General features: G+C 41.1%; 1 protein-coding gene across 1 annotated transcript in view; it reads left to right on the top strand.

Moving 5' to 3' along the window:
- Window positions 1–24,010, top strand: part of LOC309711570 (RNA-binding protein Raly-like) — an 83,889-nt gene that overhangs the window by 22,505 nt on the left and 37,374 nt on the right. Inside the window, exon 4 of the mRNA XM_082541974.1 lies at window positions 12,754–12,804. Coding sequence (XP_082398100.1) covers window positions 12,754–12,804 — 51 coding nt within the window. The remainder of the gene's footprint in view (window positions 1–12,753; window positions 12,805–24,010) is intronic.

Here is a 24,010-nt window from a genome sequence, read left to right as displayed (position 1 = left end):
AGTTCATGGCTATAGGAGTCTGGGTCAGTTGTAACAGCAACAGTCTGGGTCAGTTGTAACAATAATGCAGATGTTACAACTTACCACACTATTACTTTAACTTATATTAAACAAGTTGGGGCAACGACATCAGCAGAGAGAGGTTCACTGGTCGCATTTGTATATGCGGTTAATGCCATTGGCAACACAATTTTCTCCACTGTTTGTGTTCCCACACATACATTATGCAGACCACTGTGTCAGAGATGGACCAGTAGGAAGTACTGGTAGTGGAAATAAATCAGGATGGGTGCACGAAACAGATTTCCTCATCTTTCTGAAGCACTTTGCAAACCACACCAAGGTAAGCCAGGATAAAAAGTAATGGAATTGCGATGCTGGTGAACAACTACATTTTTTCAGCTTCATTGTTATGTTCAAAATTGGTGCAAGAGTTGTAGGTTATAATGCCCACTGAGCCAATGAGGCCAACCTCGAGGAAGACCAACCAAAATGAATGAAATATTCAGTTATAGAAAATTCCATAATTTATCTTTTTTGGGGGGTTGGAATATGTTCAAAAGCTAGATTTCTGCATTCTGTCACACACACACACACAGCTACATAAATGGATGTAAGTGCATTCATGTGTTGAATAAACAAAGATTACATGTTAATATTTTGTTAGTACCCTTATTTCATTGTGTTACATTTTACCCCAGGATATGTTACAACTAACCCAGACTATGGGGTTAATCGTAACATTTCACTCTTCGTGTTTGAGACCATACCATGCAATGGGTAATTGTGCTGCAGAGAAAATAGCTGCACTATTTAATAGCAGAGACATGTAAATACTTTGCATTACATTTTGAATCCACTACCTTAAACAAGCTCCAATTTACAGACAGAAATGTCAAAAATGTTACAACTATCCCCGGTCTCCCCTACTCAGTTTTGGATATTGTAGAAAGTGGATATCACTAATATGCTCATATTACGCACATAACTGGTGGTGTGCACAGAAGCCTCACAATCTTTTCGGAGGAGAAAGTTGGCACAGGATGTACTGAGGGGCTACATTAAGGTCAGGTTAGGCTAAACAGGGATTATTTATAACTGTGACTATTGCAAAGCTGCTCTGGTAGTGCCCAGTAAGAAGAACACGGAGATTAGCAGAATTTTTCAAGTTTCATAGAAATTGTTCAATTTGATGGTGTGAAACATTCATTATGTATCCAAATAATTTGATTGGAGTGCTTTACTGGGGGATTTTTCCTAATGTACAGCAATGTGTTACTACGGCAATCCAAGGAGTCAAAGTGCTTCAGCTGTGAGTTTTCTTTTGGATGAGTGAATGGATTTGTACTTTCAGATCCATAGGCGACTCAAATTTCATAGCCCTGTTAAATCTGGTTTAATTATATAAACGAACAGCATATTAAACTGCTTTCTTTTACTTTTTGAGACACTTTTTTGTTGTATTTGCTGAACTGTAGGTTTTCTCAGATGTTGACATAAGCTGTATTTGTAAAACAATATTAGTGCTCCTGCAGCCAGCTCACGGTGACCTCAACGCTCACGGTGCTCACCAGCCGAGCCACGTCTCCCCCCTGCCCTGGCTTTCTGCTCGGACCGAGTACGGCTGAATGGCCCATTAACCTCCTCCTCGCCAAGCTACGGTACGCCGCCTGATTTATGACACTGCGGCGGGCTGCTGAGGGTGAGCGGTAAATCAGAATAAATGGAACCGTTGGAAGTGCACAGCATGGTCTCACCTGCCGTCTGACACTCACTCAGGAGCACATGAATATTGATGAGCGCGCACGCACTGATTTGATGTTCAGCGCGTGAGAGCGCAAGCAGCGGAGGGGGGTTCCCGATGCTGAATGCTATCATTAGCGTCGGAGGAGGGTTAGCATTAAGTGGTGGTTGGTAAAATGCAAATTCTTCGTCGTTTCCTCGCCGTGTCACCTCCCATTGTTCGTTTTAGTTCAGCCATGTTTGCTCACTTTGTAAACATTCAAATGCTTTTTTCTCTCTCCGCGTTTTTCTTTACAAAACGGCGAGCAGATTCTCATCCCCCTCTGTGGAGAGGGGGAGGGATGTTTGAACACATCATTGATTTCTCCCGCTCTCGACAAACGCTCTCTCTCAGTGTGTTTGTCCACGATGTTCATTGACGTTCCTCGCTGCTGTGTAATTATTCCCATCAGGAGAAAAGCCACGGAGCTCGATAATAACACCATTAGGGTCTACAGCAGTGCAGTGCAGAGCAAATTAAAGCCCTTATTAACACCTGAAACGGCTTTTCTGTGTGATTAGGAGCTCGGTTCTACACTTTTATAGCGTCCTGGATTTTATACCACAGCACCAACGCGTGTAGTGATCTACTATTGAGGAAACATTTACAAAGAAATTAAATAACAATAAAAAAAACACAATAATAATAAAGAGCTTTGTAAAATAACAATTTACTGCTAAGAATCAGCACACCATTAATTATTATCACATTTGAGAATATTTGAGCTCTTGAATTTAGACTTCTCCTCTTAGCTGGTGGGAAATGATAAATGGGAGTGGGATAGTCAGTGAATACATCAGCAATCAGTCAGTGAGACATGGAAAACGGGCAAACCTGTGAGTGGGGTTTTCCAACAGCTTTTGGATTAATGCAGAAGATAAACTCTGTGTTATGTTTAAAGCTCATCTTAAACACACTTCAGGCATCTAACCAAAAAGCCATCAACATAACCCACTGACCAGGGAGCCAAAAAGCCAAAAATACTAACTCATTTCTGGGTTTTCAGACTCATTCCTGCAGCACTCTGTTGGCCGAGCCAGTGACGGACACGATTTGATTGGTTTGTTTTACTAATGAAGTGGTCGGAGAATTCAGTTAATGAACGAACTCTGAATCAAAATGAGTTGTTTCATTTATAGTTCTGTTGAGCTGCAGTGTGAATTTTACAGCGGCTTCCCAATCCAGTATAGGGCTTTGGAGTTGACGTCACGCCGCAATGCATTGTGGGAGCGCAGCTCCATTTTCGGGGTCTACGAATCAAAACAAACACACTGTGTTGGAACGACGACGACAAGAAAGATGCTTAAAAGCAGCTCAAAAGAAAACGGACGGTATAGAGACCGATTGCGTCCAGAGGCGAAGCAGCGGTACTTGAAAAAAAATAGAGTGCATCGCAAATCTGGACCCATATGAAATACGGCAGTGGAGTAAAGACCCAGACGACTTACCGCCACTGTCCTACCCCGATATCTTCACGTATCTTGTTTGTGGAGTAAGCGCTTACACAGCGAACCAGTTTCGTAATTACAAGTCACTGGAGGCGCACATCCAATTTACAAATGGCTGGGTGTAGAGCTGGGCGATAGAACGATAACGATATGTATCGCGATATAACTTTTACTCGATAGAGAAATTAAGCTATCGCGATAGACCTCGCCGCTCTTGTCCTTTTTTTTTTTTTTTTTTTAAAAGGTCAGCCAATCCAAATTAAGTAGCGCAGAGCCGAACCAATCACAGCCGCAGCGTCACGTCGCGTGACTTGTTACGTACAGCACAAGTGCCAAGCCGCACGTGTGTTTGTTTGGGAAGCAGCCAGCGGGTAATGGAGCCAGCGGGTAATGGAGGAAATGAGTGTGCCGACTAGAAAAATCAACCGAGCGTGACCGAAGAGAAAACAGATGATGGTTCCAATGCCGGAGAGATTGTCGAACGGAAGAGCCATAGAAGTTCCGTAGTGTGAAGGTATTTCGGCTATTTCAAGTCTGACAAAAAACATAGTAGCGTGCACTGTAAATTGTGCCGAAAGCAAGTCTGGAAATACAATAAACTGGTGCATGCGTCACACTGTGCGCCACGTTATTGTTTCGGTGAAATGAATTTCTACAATACTGTTACTGTTAATTCTACTCTCTGCAGTGTTTAAATGCTTACATATACACAGTTACTGTCCCTCCACACTTACGACTCGGTTCTGCTTCTATGCCCCAGCTTTGTTTACTTTTTCCCACCGAGGCTTCTAGACTTCTGATTGGCCAACATTTCGGTACGGTTAGGAATCTAGCGCCACCTGCTGCTTTGGCATGTTCCTAGCAGCGTTTTTCTTCATTTCTGCCTTTATGTGTGGACGGGATTATTTTTTTAAAACGAAAACGGAAAATCTCCGTTTTCAAAAATACCCGTGTACGTGTGGACGTAGCCTCAGTCTCTGACTGGAAGCGCTAATTCGTCATTCGGCTTTTGTCAGACTAAAGTAACTGTTAAAACTGTTTGAAAAGCTCAGCTATACAACAAGGAGAGATTGAGAATTTCCTTTTAGTTCTCAGTTTATTTGATATTGACAAAAGTTAGTCAGTTTTGTCTGTTCTTCTGTAAAACAAACTAAGATTTATTTTTAGAATTAATATGTTGTTTCTAAGTGGAATTGACAATTTAGTCTGTTTCGTTTGTTCTGTTTTGAAACTTAAACGCTTTAGCGGCTGCCTTTTGTGTAGTTTGCAATATTTGCCTTTATTTATCTGAAAAAGTCTCATGTTCCTTAAGTACATCTACCCTGTTGAACTTATTATGGGAAATAAATATTTAAATAAAAACAAGCTGCTGATTATTTCACATTTTACTTGTGAGCAACGGCACATTTAAATCTTACAAATATAGTTATTTGGCTTATATCGTGATAGATATCGTTATCGCCTGAAATGAAAAAAACATATCGTGATATGAAAAAATCTCATATCGCCCAGCTCTAGCTGGGTGCAAGATTTGGCTATTTTCAAGCCGCCAAACTCTGAGTACGTCGTCATTCATACCAAAGGAAGTCAGCTGGAGTGCATCGAGTGAAATAGCCATTTTCCACCCCCCACCATAATTAATGTTACACATTTATCATTGAACTGCTAAAATATCGTTATCATATTATATGCCCATAATTGTAAAGTACATGTAAATTAACACATTGATAATCGGGCAAATTATTAACGCCAATTTGTGTCCTTCCTGTCTCATTTCATTTATTGTCTTTACATCAGCCAATCAAGTCACTCCATTCTATGTTTGATCGCAATTTCTATAACTTCCGAGACCACCAACGATGATATTATTCAGCTATAAAGTGTGATGTGAACATATTTAGAACTTACCGGAATGAAAATGTCTTGAGCACACCAACTGATATCTGGAGACGTAACAGAACTTGATATCAGCTCGTCTCACGGCTGCTATCCAGGCTAGACGCCTTCGTTTGGTAATATCCGATACATGAGCTCCTTCATGTTGCTTCCAGGTTGGGAAAGCATAAAAAGACAATCCAAACTTATTCCCGTGCCGGTCGTAAGATCGAACATTGCAGCCGACCACACAGCAAGTACGAACCATGGCTATGCTTTCGCTCCTTACTTAGACCCCCAAAATGGCGGATCGGGCCAAAATCCTTTCCACGCCCACCCCTGTGACATCACGCTCCAAAGCCCTATTGCTCTAAAAAGTGTAATAGACACACAGCTCCACCGTGCTCCGTCTTCACCACGACGGACCTGTACAGCAAAAGCACGGCAGACACACACATTAAATGTTCAGGGCTGAAAAACAAATTTAAGCTCTGTTAAAGACTCCGACAACATCAATGCACCAGCTCCAAGCATCTGCATCTCACCATTTTGTTTCTCTTCAGGATAATTTTTTTCTAACATTAACTTTGAGCAGTGATATCACAGGAAATAGTCTCAACCGCGAAGGTTCCTCATTGTAACGTCTGTGATGAAGCAAGTAGTACAAATGCTTGTTCCTGCTAATCTGGAGATATTCTTAATATTGAGGTAAACATTTTCAGTGTCTTTGATAAATACACTAAGATTACTTAATTTAATACCAAATGACACGGACACCAAAGAAAAGTCCCTGGATCCAGATGGCTTTGTGATATTTTCTTGAGAAAATCTAAATCATGTATCATATTTTTTCTTGTTACAGTTTCATATTTGTGAAGATGTGACACAAATAAGTTTAATTTTGTCCTGTTTGATAAAAGCAAACTTAAAAGCTCCTAAATTAAAATCAAGAGTTAATCACTTCTGCACTTGTTCATGCAAATCTGTGCACATGAAGGGCAAAAATGATGCAGCCCCCAGAACAGGAATGGTTTTACAGACGGAGGCTACTGACATTTCTTTCCTCCTCATCTTTTCTGACAATTTTTTTTAAACTAGTTTTGCACTTGGCTAGGGTCAGTGTCACTACTGGTAGCATGAGGCCATACCTAGACCCTTCAGAGGTTGCACAGATAGCCTAACTGCTCCACAATAGCACATTAATACGTGTCCCTGCCAGAGCGTTTGCTGTGTCTCCCAGCACAGTCTGAAGAGCATGGAGGCGATCCCAGGAGAACTGGGCAGGGCAGTAGAACGCAATTAACTCACCAGCAGGACCAGTATCTTCTTCTTTGTGCAAGGAAACGGGATGAGCACTGCCAGAGCTACAAAATCACTTCCAGCAGGCCACCAGTGTGACCCAACAATCAGAACCAGACTTCATGAGGATAGCCTCAGGGCCCAACATCCTGTAGTGAGCCCTGTGCTCACTGCCCAGCACCATGGAGCCCGATTGGCATTTGCCACAGAATATGAGAATTGGCAAGTCCATCACTGGCACCCTGTGCTTTTCCCAAATGGGAGCAGGTTCACCCCGAGCACACGTGACAGACATGAAAGGGTCTGGAGAAGTCGTTATGCTGCCTGTAACATCGTTCAGCATGACAGTGAAGATGTGGGAATGTATATCCATGTAGGTACACACAGGCTAGGAAGACGCCACCCTGACCTTTGGAAACACCCTGTTAATTTCATGACTTCATAGGCTTCAGGGTTATTTTAAAACTTTTTTTAAACATATCCCCCTGATTTGATTAATTATGTTTATTATTTCAGGGCGTCACATGTGTGTTACACTCCTGAACTTTTTGTTTTTAAAAAGCAATTAGTGCTTCAAATTAGGTGTTTTATTTGTAGAGAGTGGCAAATTAATATTTTAGAATCCACCCCGAGGGCTGTGGAAAGTGTTTTGGCACTTTTAAATTAATTTGAATTCAGCGCCTGACCCCGCTTTTACCCCCTCAGGACTCAAATCTGGATATTCCTGATCTAATTAGCTTGTCGTAGCCTGAGGCTGATCCTGTCCACTAAACCTCAGTGAAAGCTGCTGACGGAGAGACTGCAGCTTAACCTCTGTGGCAGAGGTTGTGAAATGCCCCTGAAAGGACCAAAATACTCCACAATATAAGTGTTAAAACTGCTGAATAAAAGCTTTCTATCTTTAAATACTGTGGACCGATTAGGTGGATTTGAGTAATTTCATCAGGAACACTGCCAGCTGAGATGTATGTGATGGGATTACTTCCAATCCTCCTCCAATCTGGAACGGCTGCAGAGGTTGTGTTAATCTGTGATGAGCTGCAAAAAGTCCTGAATGAACCAAAATTTCCAATCTGTAAATTCTTCCTGATCTTGATTAGCCAATGAAATATTGAAATAAAATACAAGCACAGTCTGTGTTGGACTGCTTTCAGAGCATTTGTCCAGATGATCAAAGTTCATGCATGTTTGTGTAGTGTGTCCCGCTGCTTTTTAGCCATGCATGTGTGTGTGTTTTACACTGCAAAGTACTCACAGAAACGCTAAAGTTCGAACGTGCTATATGAGTGCAGAACATTTATTTTTGAAGAGGCCTGAGTTTAAATTACTTCTCTGGGCCACAGTGCTGTTTATCCATATTTTGGTGTGTGTTGCACAGCATTGAATATATTACCTGGCTGTAGACATCTATGTTCTCTTGAATATAATTTAACTAAATGGCACTTACTCAAACTGCCACGAAATACATCTGAAAGCTCATCAGCCATTTCTGGAGAGAATTCGTGACCCGGTTAGTCAAAGTCTGAACTATTTCTGAAGTGCACACACACTTTCTTCCTCCTCCCGCTGTCATCTACAAGGACATCACTTTACTGTGCATATGGTTTCATTTTTAAGTTATGTTCCGTTCCAGCTGGTTGATTTGTTTTTGTGCCAGTTATGCAAAATTTTACCTTCATGCTATGAATATTTTCTGAGTCCAGCCCTTGAACATATGGGTGAGTTAAAAAATAGCACTGTTTAAGTTCTAAGGCTGAAATCTGCCCTTTTTCAGGTTATTTTTGTCACAGGCTGGGTCTCCGACCCAGCACTCTGAGTTCTCTTTGTATTTTTCTCATTTTTTGATATGTTATTAGTTTTTGGGTTATTTCCTATTTTGCCTTTAGTTTGGGCAGTTATTGGTCATTGTTCCTGGGTTTTCTATGTTTTGGGGTTTTGTATTCATTCATCACGTATTAGGTCTGTCTTATTGTGTTGTCATGTTTAGTTTTCAGTGTTTCCTGTTTTATTCTGACAGTGTCATGTGTTCTTTGGTCATTGTATTTAGTTTCACTCTCTCTTGGTCCTGTCATTAGGGTTATGTTTGTCAGCTGTTCCCCCATGTGTCTTCACTTCCCCTGATCAGCTCTTGTATGTATTTAAGCCCTTTGTTTTCTGCATGTCATTGTCGGGTCGTTTGTTATGTTGACCTTAGCCTTAGTTTTCGTCTTTGCCTGTTTATTTTCTCCACAGTTATAGTTTTTGGTTTTAGTACCTCTTAGTGTTTTGCCAGTTTGTTTTGGTTTCCTGGTTTATCCCTGCCGTCATTTAAATAAAGCTTCACTTTTCTGTTTAACCTTACAACTCCTTGTCATCATCTGCTTTTGGGTCCTGTTTCCACACACATCGGCGCACCCCGCCGTGACAATTTTTTTTCATGAGGTATCATCGTTTCAGTAGCAAAACTGCAGCGACTCACAGTCTGTGACAGAGGATGGATTTTTATGGAATAGGTGGCTGTTCAAACCAAGACAGAGCATGTGAAAGTTCTCGTTCAGCTTCCATCATCTCAGTAACATTTACGTCGTAGAAATGCTCAAATGTGTTTTTCATTCTGGAAATTTTCTGTGCGTGTTTTGTACTTCTGAATTTTTATGATGGGTTAATATTCTATAAAAAATAAACGATGTAAATAAAAAGGCTCCAAGTTACAACCTTCTTCTATAAAAATATTCAGAGTATGAAGGTAAAATTTGAATGACTTCAGTTGGGAATAGATGGTACACATGATAAATATATACCAGATAATCATAAAGCATGTGAACCCCATAATAATAATTTTTTCTCAAAGTGCCTGTAGAATTGGGTGTTGGAAATACATTAACTTTAAATGTGCCCACTCAAACTAGATCAGAGTTAAACAACATCTTCACTTCATTCCTTTTACTGGAGTCTTTTAAATGCTCATGAAGCTGCTGTGGAATCAGTCAGGCGACAAGTGCTCTGACACCTCCAGGAGTCACGAGGAAGAAAAAATTCATTTTTCTAAACATGCCACAGTCGGCCTGAGCGCATATATAAAATGCAGAACAGCCTGAAGGATATTTTTTACTGGGATTAAGAAGAGTTTGTAGCTAGTTATATGGCCTGTTATGTGCTCATAATCAAAGCGGCGCACATCCGCTGAGGTGAGCTGTAACATCAAAACTAATTGCACAGATAAACCAGCAGTGTGCGCCATAACAGAGTTGTTTAGTGTGATCCCGGCGCAGAGGAGCAGAGCTGCCCCACAGATCAATAGTCACGTTTAGAGCTTTGCTCTTACAAAGCTCGATAGGAGATGCACGACTGAGCCGCAGCTCTAAGGTGGCGCCTGATCGATGCCGCTGTTAAATGCTGATTAATACCCATAGCTGCTGATGAAGATGAATGATGGCAGCAGCCAGAGTGATGGTGGAAGGACATGGATTTTGCCCCAAATCTCCTGTTTTCCTATTAGCCTTCCCCTTTCTGTCTGTGCATCCCTGTGCGGCTCTCTGGACGCCTCGCTGCGTCTCCTCCTGTCCTATCTTTATTAAGCTCGGTCCTCAGTTACAGAGGTTCATCTCTGCTGTGTTTGTGTGAGACGGTTATTGATTTTACAGCTGGATGGATGAATAGTGCCACAAGTCCGGGCTGCACTTTTCTTCTCTGTGTTGTTATCAGGTCCAGTTGTGCCACCTGTTTTCAGAGTGGTTTACACATTAAAAAAGGATTCTTCTCTCCTTTGTCTCGATGATTCTCTCTGACTGTTATCACTTCAGAGTTTCCATGTCTGTTACCTTTTGGGATTTTTGCATGACTGGACTCGTCTCAGTGTCCCACAAATAATTCATAATGACATTTTAACAATTATTTAAATTTTAATATTTTTATGACAGAGACATTCATGGTGAAAAGTAAAGAAAAACAGACGGTGTCACGTCAAAACCACCAGAAGTTTTTGTTTTTCTGCATTTAAAACAGAGCCTCTAAAACATTGCAGTCAGTGCATTTAAAGAGGTGAAATAAAAGCTAAATGGACTTAAATCGGTGTTTGAGCATAATCAGATGCATCAAGGGAGGTTGATGCAGAGTTGATATATTTTTCTGTTTTATGCATTTCTGCGGGTAGATAAATTTTCCTGTTTATTTTATTCTGATGGCTCACCCCTCTTTGCCGCAGTGTGTGCTGAAGTTACCGGTGTCATTTCAGACTGTGATCAAAAGTCTCCCAATAAGGAGCTTGCTAAACCAGGAAGCATCTCACTTCACTGACAGATAATCCGGTAGTGTGCGCTGCTTCTGCACCCAGGAGCACCTACGCCTCTGTCCCTGTAGTGATCGCAGAAGATCCAAGATTGTGATGGAGGATTCAGCAGTGTAGGGTTAATGTTATGAAAGCAGTGGCGTGCAGTGACTTTTACAGAAGTGTAACGTGCCATTTTATGCCGCCTGTCTTTTATTCTTTTAAATATGCTGACAGCCTCCTGCAGTTTGCTTCACTCTGTGTGGATTTCTTCATCTTTCTGCACTCATTCCTGGCTGAATAATTGTAAAATATTATTAACTGTATAATTAAATAAATAGCTACTATGTTACCAAAAAATGCTGTTAAATTTTTTTTTATTCCTTTAGCGAAGGAAGCAATAAAACACTATTAAAACACCTCACTATACATAAAACTGTATTATTCACAAACTGTAGGTAAAGTATAAAAACTAAAAATAATCTTTGTGCAGCAATTTGTTGCCAATCAGGGTTTTACTGATAAATATTACTGCTGCAAAATAACAGCTGAATCCAAAGGCTCAAGCACTCTGTGACATGGTTAACTAGTTTTCATTAATAACCTTTTTTCTGATGAAAACAACAAAGTGATTAAATAAAAATAAATGCACAAAGGCAAAACTATGATAAAATCGCTACTTTCATCAACGAATAAAAACTATAAAATATTCAGATCCGACTTTAGAAGTGATCCAATCAGAAGTGATTTCCTTGTACAGCTGATCACATTTGAAACATCCATCCATTCTCTTCCACTATCCCAGCTGTCTTAGGGTGAGAGGCAGGGTACACCCTGGATGCTCGCCACTCTCTCGCCCTTCAGTTTTTTTTTTTCAATCCTTGGGAGGAAGAGAACAGTAGACACATGGATACATATACAGATGCTGTTTAAACTCTGTGAGCCCCTCCAGGGAACACACTAAATTCTTTACACTTTTTGGTCAACCGTATCATTCATCTACTATAATCTTATGATATTCAGTCAACTAAAACAATACCCACATTCTAACTAAAGCTAAATCAAAATTTGCTCTTAAAATTAACCCTGCAAACCATCAACACTGACAGCACTGTTCTTCATAGTGCTGCATTTAAGAGCCACAATCAGTTCAGCGTTGAGGTTTTTCTGTTGAAAAGACTCCATCGGTGCTGGAAAATAGTCAGTTAATGTAACTCTGATGTGGTCAGGATGAGGCAGGGGTGACCAAACATTTGCCCTTTGTTTGCAAAAATGTTCTGCCCAAATCTGAGCTGCTTCATGTCACATGCCACTGCTTCATTTGGACTATTTTAGGGGATTTGGGCCAGCACAGCCTAGAAGTATGAAAATGAGAACATGTACAAGCAGCCTGTGGCTTTGTTGATGTAATGAACCTAGTGCAGCCCTGCCCAGAGGCTCTTTGGGATAAGTAGGTCTGGATGCCATCTGGTCTGCTCAGCCTGTTGAGCAGCTTCATGAAGCTCAGACTGAAGAAGGACTGTGTGTCAGATCTGAACATAAAAATACCTTAAACCGTGTGTACATTTGAACAGAATCAGTGGTTACCTCGAACTAGTGAGCTTTACTGTGTGTGCATCTCAAAAGTAGTGTAGTTGTTTTCCACTACATCTAGAACATCCCAATGAGCAGGACTGATTCGTTTGTCTCTCACAATTCAAAAATACACCCCTCTTATTTGGTGACAATGCTGACAAAGCCTGGCACAAAATCACAGTATGTTTAGTGCAACTGTATCATTTTGTTGATAGAAGTCAGTGATGATGTGATTTTTGGTTACGGTTAAAGGAAAACCTTTAGTGACTGGAAACAGGAAACAAACACTCTTCTGTTTCAAAGTCTGCTGAGCCATCCATCCACCTTCCAACATTAACCTGACATTCTCTGTTATTTGATTCAGAATAATTAAAACATGAACAAATGACCCAGTTTGTCCCAAGAAGACTGCACGTGTCCAATCTTTAACATTTTATGTAATGAATACAAATAGTTTTCCAACATCAGGTTGGAAGAATATCCTCCTCCAATCATTTCTAAGCTCTTTATTCTTGCTCTCTCCTCAGATCTGATTATGACATGGAGTATGACAAATACCCGGATGACTGCTATAACCGGTAAGTCCATGAATGGTTCATAGAACTGCTTTTTAAATGGGGGAGACCCCAAGAAGGATCAATGATCAGTGATCTATACAAAGTTAAATGTGTGTTGTTCAGTTGCACTGGCACTTTGGTAAAGTTCAGTTTGGTTTGTTGCCACTCAAACAAAAAACACTGCATTTTCAAATTTTAACTCAAAACTGAACCTTTTTCTAAACCTGTCCAAGTAGTTTTGGTGCCCCAAACTCAGCCCACACAGTCGCAATCAACTATGGAAAACAGCGGCTGGAGCTTGTGACATGACCAAAAATGATTACCATATGCAATGAACTTGTGACCTTGTTGCTTTTGAAATGTTTGCATCAAAGAAACAATTTGTCTGCATTTATAAATAAGACGGCAGTTATCTGCAGACCCTCGCCAATCTTTCTGTGTGTGTGCAGTCAGACTGGGAGGGACTGCAACTGTTTGGAGACAGGTTGCTTCTTGGCAGGTAATCCGTGCAGTCACATGGTGGTTGACACTGATTGCCCTTCAGAGGTGAAGGTTGTTGCATTTCCAACTTCTGGATGACCAGAAGCGGCTCTTTCGGCTCGGCTCACTAAAAACAGACGGCTCTTTCGTTTATATATAAATATATACGGGGGCCTCTAGAGACAAAGCATGTACAAACTCCAAAACACAACGGGTGTGTGTGTGTGTGTATCTATATATATATATATATATATATATATATATATATTAGGGGTGCAACGATACATAAAATTCACGGTTCGGTTCGATACTTTGGTGTCACGGTTCGATATTTTTTCGATACAAAAAAATTTTCATGCCTTTTTTAATTTGTAATTTATTAAGATCATAAATATTTCTTTTAACTCAAAAATACAGTTTTTAAATTAAATGTTGCTGAAACAACAAAATAATTAAAAAAAAATAAAAGAGTTTGGAAACGAGTTTATTACAGAGAAATGTCCTTTTTCAAAATAAAAGCTATGCTATACCCTTCTTCTGGGGTATATTCTAGGGAGCATATTGAACATATCAGGTCTCCATAAAATGAACCACTCTTTAATGGACCTCCCCTTACACTCATCTTCTGGAGTGCTAGCACTTAGCTGCATATACAACAAAAACAACTTAAATAAAAGATCCACTTAAATACAAACTAAAACATAGTTTACACAATTTCCATGTTCTTCTTCAGAAAAATTAGGATGTCCACATGTTCTGCTGACAGTACAGATCTGCTTGCTGTGACAATGTCACCTGCTGTGGAAAACACCCTCTCATTTGGGACAGAGGTTCCAGGTGCAACCAAGTAACACTGTGCCAACTTGGAAAGATGAGGGTAGAAGCTGTGATGTTCCTGCCACCATCTCAGTGGGTTATCATCTGTGGGAATGCAGTCTGCTAAACTGTACAAGTTAATTTCCTCCTCTGCCACTTCGGCTGCAGACCTGGTCCTTGGCTCCTGTGCCATGAACAGTTCTCCAAACAACTCCTTCATGGCCGACTTTTTCTCTGGTGGAGATGCTGTTGGAGAATCTGAAGAGTTTGCTGCTTGAGTCTCTGCGGAGCTCGCAGTTTCTGTTGTGCCTGCAGCTTGGTCCTGAGGAAATATAAACAACCAAACTGTTGTATTTGTTTAAATAATATTATAAATTTTTATATTTATAAATCAAGCAGTAGCAAAATAAAATTTCAAAAATGAAAAAAAAAAAAAGTACTTGTTCAATGCTCAGGACAAGCTCTGTGGTGCGTGCTCCATAGACTCTCAGCTGAGTGACATCATCCAAGTGTCACAGGGACTTGAATCGTGGATCTAAAGCTGTGCACTTGTGTAGGTAATTCTGAAGGACACGATCAGCGTATCTCTGCTCCAGGTTCTCCCTGATGTTGTTTTTTTTTTTACATTTCTCACTGCTGGGCTGTCATCACCAGACTGCGCCATAGAGTTCAGGATGTTCATTTTAAGTGGCAGGACATGGAAGCTGTTGGAGATGACGCTTCACACATCATGACTGCCACAGTTTTTAGGGTTTTCATGACTGTAACAGGATTTTCAGACAGTGCATGTTCTTCCTGAGTTAGATTCTGAATGTACTTCATACTCTTCTTCACAGTGTTGTCGGCCATAGCAGCATACACTGCTTGCTGTTCAAGGTATCTTTCCATCATATCATGAGAAGAGTTCCACCTAGTTGGAACATCTTGAATCATTTTTTTTTCACCAAGCTGTAGCAGTTGCTGTTTTTTCTTAAACACATTGCATCCTGTTGTGCTTCTGTGAAAGGAGACAATTCTTCTTATCTTTGCCAGGAGATGGGAAACCTTCTGCACTGCCATTCCTTTCTGAGCAGCTATATTAATAGCAGAGGTGTGGACTCGAGTCACATGACTTGGACTCGAGTCAGACTCGAGTCATTAATTTTATGACTTTAGACTTGACTTGAAAAAATGTTCTAAGACTTGTGACTTGACTTGGACTTTTACACCAATGACTTGGGACTTGAATTGGACTTGAACCGGTTTACTTGAAAAGACTTGATATTTTACCCAAAATATAAAATTTAACATGCATATTATATAGAGATTGAAAATGTGACGTCATTCACAGGTAGAACCGCAAAGGATTCTGGGAACTCGTGGCAAGCGGTAGTAGCGCACGCAGGCTTTCAATTGAAATCAGTCACACAGCGATAAAAAGAAACACAAAAATGTCAAGAAGCCGTTGTATTATTAACTGCAATAGCCGGTCGCATGACAGCCACGGGAAGCCGACGGGTAAAGAGATCGGTTGTTATCGGATTACGTCGTTGAAGAGAAATTGTTCAAGCCATGTTTCCGAAGTAACAAAGACGCGACGGATGGCCTGGATTGCAGCCATTCAAAGATCAAATATAACGTCCCAGAACACTCCAGCTCACAGGTTAGTCTGCTCCAAGCATTTACACGAAGGTCAGTGTTTTTTAGTAGTTAATACGTCATTTTCATAACATAATTGGTGATATAGGTTACAAGCAAGTCTGGCGCTGAACAGAAATTGTCGCGCTATGCTCCTGTGTTTATTGTGCATAAATAGTGAATTGTCCTGACACAATATTGTGTTTCGCTTCTGTTATTATGGTACATTAACAAAAACATATACTTTTATTCACAGGATAAAACAGGTTTTTTGTATCACTAATTGCCCAGTACGATTACAGCATACAATATTATTGTCACTGCTACATTTCTGTGATGGGTACCAGAAATGATTTCCACTACTAATTAATTACCCTTGAGCTCAAAGGTCCTATTAATAAACGGTTAACGAATGTGTATTTATGACGACAATTTGTGAGACTGGTAAACTTATGATACGTACGATGGTCTTTCGTTCTACACGGTGCATTTCAAGGTCCTGTACCCATCCGTCGGTAAACTGTACCTGGGCTTGTTGCAGTGACCTGAAGTTACTAAACTTCATGAGTGTATACACTCACTCCAAGAACCGTATGATTATAAATATGCATATAAATATGCTAAGATGAGATAGCTGACTTCATCTAACTAGCAAATGTTGTCCAGGCTACGTTGGTGATGCAGTTCTTTTTAATGTGTATGATATTTTTGTCATGCGATTTTAAAGCCGGTCCTACAACCGCATCCAAGAATAACATGCAGCGTATCTCAGAACTGTCGGTGAAAATTATTCTTGGAGCTAGGTTTAATTGAGCTGCATTTTAAAGAGGTGCAATTTCACAATTTGTGTATATTTTCTAAGTTCACTATTTTGTCATGTGTTGAGAAAAACACAGATTTTAAAATTACATGGTCTAATATTTACATTTAGCATAACTGCAACATTATTTTTTCGTTTTTTTTTTAAAGACTCGTAAGGACTTGAAATTCAAAGTTTCAGACTTGTGACTTGACTCGGACTTTTACACCAGTGACTTGAGACTCGACTCTGACTTGCCTGACATTACTTGAGACTTGACTTGAGACTTGAGGATAAAGACTTGAGACTTACTTGAGACTTGCAAAACAATGACTTGGTCCCACCTCTGATTAATAGTATGCGCAAAACATCCGATTTGTGGCCCCAGTCCAGCAGCTGTGACGGCATTAACTATGTTCTTAGCATTGTCAGTAGTTACAGGTATTATCACATATGGTTGCACTAACTTCCAATCTTCCCCAGCTTCAGACAGACCTTTGGCTAAGTCGTTAGTGGTGTGACTTTTGACCAGGTGTGTCTGCAAAACAAAGTTTTTCATCTGCCATTCCGGACAGTCAGGTAGCTCTGTGTAGCTCTTGACGTCCAGCCGTCTGTGTTTAGAGCAACAGCGGGTGCTGCTGACACTGCCATCTCTAATTTGGCTTTTGTCTCCTTGTACATAGCAGGAACTGCGGTATCAGTGAAATAGGTTTGTGAAGGAATACTGTAACGGGGCTCAAGTACTCTCAGCATTTCCTGAAACCCGGTGTTTTCTACAACAGAAAAGGGTCACATGTCGACAGCAATAAAAGTAGCAATTGCCCTGTCGATCTTTTTTGCCCTCTTAGAATCATGTGCTAACGGCTGTCTAAATGTAAAGTTTGTAGCATGCGTGCTTGCTGTTGTTTTTGTCTGCTTCTGCACTAGGGTGATGTCGGCTTAAATGTGCATTCATATTTGTTGTGTTCCCACCGATGTAATTAACCATGGAGTGGCACATCCGACATAACTTCACATGAAAGCCAAAATAGTTCCAAAAGCCAGATTTCAATGACGGTGGAGGAGGTTCAACTTCGGGTGGCATTGAGGCAGTTGCCATGTTGCAACGAGCTTAACTTCTGTCTTGCTAGCTTGAGTGCATGCATGTGGGCAGCGCTCAGTGGATCTGTGCTCGACAATGCAGCCTAGGCGGAGTAGTCGAACGCAGATCCACTGAGCGCTCAACACAGACAGCATCGTCAGAAGAAAAGTTGATAAAATAAATATAAAATTTTGTATCATTCAATACATATGCGTACCGAACCGAAAGTACTGTACCGAATGGTTCAATATTGATACATTTATCGTTGCACCCCTAAAATATATACACACACATAACATATGTGTGTATATATACTAGAGATGGCACGATACCACTTTTTTATGTCCGATACCGATACCGATATCATAAATTTGGATATCTGCCGATACCGATATGAATCCGATATAGTGTTTTTTAATCAACAAAACTGTTTTTTTTTTAAATATCTTGCTGCATTTTGTATAAGTTCATACTCAAGTTTAAAACAACAACTACACTAAAGCTATTCTGTTATACCTGTATGCAAAAAAAAAAAAAAATTCATAGTTCAGCAATACTGATCAATCTAATAAACTTAAACCTACACCATCCTCCCTATTCTGGTATTTTAAAGAGTACTTAGCGTAAATATTAAGCAACCTAACTAATAGGGTTCCAACTCCCAGCAACAACAAAAATAAATAAATAAAAAATAGGGAACCACCCATCACGCTCCACCTCATGATGCTTAATCGACGTAATCAACCTTAATTTGATGCAGTGTGAAAAAAAATGCACAGAAATCAATTATTTTTCAAGAAATATTAAATAGATTCAACATCTTTCTTCAACAAAATTGCAGACTGCACAGATGGTACCTTCCCAAAGGAAATAGTCACTATATACAGTAATTGACTTCTATTCATTTTACATCAAATTAAAACTTTGGGTGTAAGATTTGGATAATTATTTATTAAAAGCTCGACATTTTAAATGAGAATAAGAAAGAAAAGTATGTCTTTGTGCCCCCTTTTCCCTGTTAATGCCCTATGGGCCCCCCTGGCTAAACTTTGCTAGCTCCGCCCCTGCACAGTTACCAGCCGTCATGCTATCCAGACCACCGACAGGTCCCGCATGCCACAGCCGCTCTATCACGTGATGCATACTGCTCCGACGTGCTAACGTTCTGAGGCGAGTTACGGCGTGTTGCAAGTTTTGTGAGGTGCTTTCGTGATATTTAATGGATCGGATTACATTTTTTATTTTTCTCCGATATCCGATCCAGTAATTTAGGTCAGTATCGGACAGATACCGATACGTAATATCGGATCGGTCCATCTCTAATATATACATACATATATATACACATACATATATATACACATACATACATATATATACATACATATATATGTATATGCAGGGCTCTAGACTAACTTTTTGACATGGGCGCACCGGTACGCCTAACTTTAAAAATTTAGGCGTACCGGCACAAAAGTTAGGTGCACTCCAATTTTTCAACCGCATCGCTTAACACCTGAGTTTTACATGTGCACTTTCTTTGGGGGGGAAGTCCATACAGACAATATTCATTTCTAAATTATTAACTAACAAACTTGTGCTTAAAGTGCTCAATATTGTAGAAAATGTTAAACGTAATCATCATCTTGGCCTCCTCTGACGACCTGTTTGCTGCTGTCTGTTGCTGAAAGGCAGTGGGGAGAGGGGACACTCGGGCAGTGCATTTATTGCAGCATATTGTTAGGATGCCTGGGTCGTTGACCCAGGGTTTTTGAGTTTATTATATTATTTATAATTTCTAGTCTTTGGTTTCTTTGAGCTCTGTCTTATGGTTTATGTCTCTGTCTTCTCTAGTTGCTCTGTCTCCCCTGTCAGCTGTATCCCCTTGTCTAGTTCGCGTCTCTGTGTATCCTTAGTTGCTATATCCCCGTGTCCAGTCAGTGTCTGTGTCTGCCCTGGTCCCACATCTCTGTTCCCTCTGTTGCAGTGCATGCGAGTCTGTGTCTTTAGTTCAGTCTGTGTTGTGTTTCCTGTTTTACTTTGAAGGTCTCTGTCTTATCTCAGTGTGTTCAGTTTACGCTTCCTTGTCTCGTCAGTTCTGATTTGCCCCAGCTGTGTTTCCCTCCTGTTGTCCATTCCCTGATTGCTCCCTCTATGTATTTAAGCCCTGTGTTTCAGTTTGTCATTGTTGCGATCTACTCTTATCTACCCTCACTTATGCTGTGTGTTTTGGTTTTTCCCTGCCTGCGTTAATGTTTGTACTTTGGAGGTTTGTTACTTTGAGTTCAGCATTAAAGCTGTTTTTTTGAGTTCACGTCTGTCTCCGGAGTCTGCACTTTGGGTCCTTCTCCTGCCTGCACACAGCCGTCACATAACACATATAATGTGTTTCCTGGATACACTGTGCTTTTTCAGCATTCAAAGATTGATGGCACCGTGTCAGAGCACTGGCTATGAATTTCAGACAGATCAGGCTCACTAGGGCTGGGTATCATCACTGATTTCTATAATCCATTCGATTCCGGTTCTCAAAGTCCTGATTTGATTCAATTTAGCCTCAGACAGTAAGAAATATTATAATTCTGATCATTTATCAGTATTGATACATGAGACTTCATCAGAATTGTGAACATCACAGCAGATACCTTTGTGTGAAAGTAACTGAGAACACAGAAAAACATGAAGGAGATTTTCCTGGTCTGGCTTTTTATAGCAGATAACCTTAAAAATATTCTGCAATATTCTGCAATTTTGCACAATTTTAATAAGTTTAAATTTCTTCAGTATTGAACAGCAGAAATTAGGCTTTCTTGTCCGAGGACATTTAAGTGAAAAAAGAAAAAGACAGCGCTGTAAACAACGGTAGACTGGTGGGTAATAAGCGAATGAATAATGCAGAAAAAAGAGATTTGAGACGGGAAACTGTTCCTGAAGTACACACAGAGAGAGAGAGCTGTGCAGGAAGTGTGATTTTTATCGTGGTGGAAGCAAAACAGCAAAAGTCAGAGGGAATTCATGACGACATTTATCAAATGTGAAGCACAGTTTGCTGCTTCTTTTGCTGCTGGCTCGGCGAATTTTGGTTGGAGAGACAAAACCTGCAGCTCAGAATCAGCACAAAAAAGACGTAAACACAGAGCGGACCCGACGCATCAGAATCGCTAAGCTCCGACAGTGTGTCCGTGTACGGGCCGTCGGGTGAGAAAGCAGTTTAATCTGCACTGGTCACTCCACTTTATTGTCATTGATATTTATATTTAAAAGTGCAATACTGTAATTTTCTGCTGCTCATTCCTGTGCAATATCCCATCTGCCCTCCCGTCATATTTCTTTTCAAGATTTTCTTATTTAATCACTAGTGTACATATATTTATATTTATAGATACATATATATTTAGTAATCTTTTCTCTTTTACCATGTCTCTCTAATATTTTGCTCCTTACTATTTTTCTATTTTCTTTATTATTTTATTTTATTTTATTATATTTTCTCCTACTGTACCATGCTGCTGAGTGACTGCTGCTCGTCAAACACATTTCATTGCAATGTTGACCCTGTGCTAACTTGCATATGACAAATAAAACTGAAAACTGAAACTGAGAGACAAAGCTGATTCTGATGTGTCGGGTCCACTCTGTGTTTACGTCTTTGTTAATGAATTGATATCGCTTTATTCAAGCTTTATTCAAGCTACTCACCTCTCTCTTCCACCTGCACTTTCAACTGGACCACGGCCAATCAGAGGTCCCGCCCCTGACTATCTCTGATTGGTTTAGTCCATGATAGGGGCATAATGTGTGTCTGTTGTTGACCACACGGAGAGTTGCAGAGATATTTAAGTTGGTCGCACAGGTGCGACCAAATATTTATTTTTAGTCGCACCACTGAAAAATTTGGTCGCATATGTGACCAAATTGTTCGCACTCTAGAGCCCTGATATATATATATATATATATATATATATATATATATATATATATATATATATATATATATATATATATATATATATATATATTATTTTCTTGGATGTTCGTTGTCTCATCCTGGACTGTGGTGCTGACACTCACCAGTCCCCGGCCCCCTTCCTTCCGCTTAGCGTACAGCCTCAGGGTGCTGGATTTGGGGTGAAACCCTCCATGCATGGTAAGGAGCTTTCTTGTCTTCATGTCAGTGGCTTCTATCTCCTCCTTTGGCCAGCCTATTACCCCAGCAGGGTACCTGATCACGGGCAGGGCGTACGTGTTGATGGCCCGGATCTTGTTCTTACCATTCAGCTGACTCCTCAGGACTTGCCTGACCCTCTGCAGGTACTTGGTGGTTGCAGCTTTTCTAGCGGCCTCTTCATGGTTCCCATTCGCCTGTGGGATCCCCAAGTACTTGTAACTGTCCTCTATGTCTGCAATGTTGCCTTCTGGTAGTTCAATGCCCTCAGTTCTGACTACCTTCCCTCTCTTTGTTACCATCCGACTACACTTCTCCAGTCCGAACGACATTCCAATGTCATTGCTGTATAGCCTGGTAGTGTGGATCAGTGAATCGATGTCTCGTTCACTCTTGGCATACAGCTTGATGTCATCCATGTACAGGAGGTGGCTGACAACTGCTCCAGGCAAGACCCCAGGTGCAGGCTGTGTAAAGATGCCCCAGAGACAATCCAGCACATAACAGCAGGGTGCAAGATGCTAGCAGGCAAGGCATACATGGAACGCCATAACCAAGTGGCCGGCATAGTGTACAGGAACATCTGTGCCGAGTATAACCTGGAAGTCCCGAGGTCAAAATGGGAGATGCCCCCAAGGGTGGTGGAGAATGACCGAGCTAAGATCCTGTGGGACTTCCAGATACAGACGGACAAAATGGTGGTGGCTAACCAACCGGACATAGTGGTGGTAGACAAACAGAAGAAGACGGCCGTAGTGATCGATGTAGCGGTTCCGAATGACAGCAATATCAGGAAGAAGGAACACGAGAAGCTGGAGAAATACCAAGGGCTCAGAGAAGAGCTCGAGAGGATGTGGAGGGTGAAGGTAATGGTGGTCCCCGTGGTAATCGGAGCACTAGGTGCGGTGACTCCCAAGCTAGGCGAGTGGCTCCAGCAGATCCCAGGAACAACATCGGAGATCTCTGTCCAGAAGAGCGCAGTCCTGGGAACAGCTAAGATACTGCGCAGGACCCTCAAGCTCCCAGGCCTCTGGTAGAGGACCCGAGCTTGAAGGATAAACCGCCCGCAGGGGCGTGCTGGGTGTTTTTTTTTTTTTTTTTTTTATATACACAGTGGGGCAAAAAAGTATTTAGTCAGCCACCGATTGTGCAAGTTCCCCCACTTAAAATGATGACAGAGGTCAGTAATTTGCACCAGAGGTACACTTCAACTGTGAGAGACAGAATGTGAAAAAAAAAAATCCATGAATTCACATGGTAGGATTTGTAAAGAATTTATTCGTAAATTAGGGTGGAAAATAAGTATTTGGTCACCTCAAACAAGGAAAATCTCTGGCTCTCACAGACCTGTAACGTCTTCTGTAAGAAGCTTTTCTGTCCCCCACTCGTTACCTGTATGAATGGCACCTGTTTGAACTCATCATCTGTATAAAAGACACCTGTCCACAGCCTCAAACAGTCAGACTCCAAACTCCGCCATGGCCAAGACCAAAGAGCTTTCGAAGGACACCAGGAAAAGTATTGTAGACCTGCACCAGACTGGGAAGAGTGAATCTACAATAGGCAAGCAGCTTGGTGTGAAAAAATCAACTGTGGGAGCAATCATCAGAAAATGGAAGACATACAAGACCACTGATAATCTCCCTCGATCTGGGGCTCCACGCAAGATCTCATCCCGTGGGGTCAAAATGATCATGAGAACGGTGAGCAAAGATCCCAGAACCACACGGGGGGACCTGGTGAATGACCTGCAGAGAGCTGGGACCAAAGTAACAAAGGTCACCATCAGTAACACACTACAACGGCAGGGAATCAAATCCCGCAGTGCCAGACGTGTTCCGCTGCTGAAGCCAGTGCATGTCCAGGCCCGTCTGAAGTTTGCCAGAGAGCACATGGATGATACAGCAGAGGATTGGGAGAATGTCATGTGGTCAGATGAAACCAAAGTAGAACTTTTTGGTATAAACTCAACTCGTCGTGTTTGGAGGAAGAAGAATACTGAGTTGCATCCCAAGAACACCATACCTACTGTGAAGCATGGGGGTGGAAACATCATGCTATGGGGCTGTTTTTCTGCCAAGGGGACAGGACGACTGATCCGTGTTAAGGACAGAATGAATGGGGCCATGTATCATGAGATTTTGAGCCAAAACCTCCTTCCATCAGTGAGAACTTTGAAGATGAAACGGGGCTGGGTCTTCCAACATGACAATGATCCAAAACACACCGCCCGGGCAACAAAGGAGTGGCTCCGTAAGAAGCATTTGAA

This window comes from Aulonocara stuartgranti (assembly GCF_965226115.1).
Source record: "Aulonocara stuartgranti genome assembly, chromosome: 7".
NCBI lineage: Eukaryota > Metazoa > Chordata > Actinopteri > Cichliformes > Cichlidae > Aulonocara > Aulonocara stuartgranti.
Note: the sequence above shows the minus strand (reverse complement) of the source record. Positions and strands in the feature narration are given on the sequence as shown.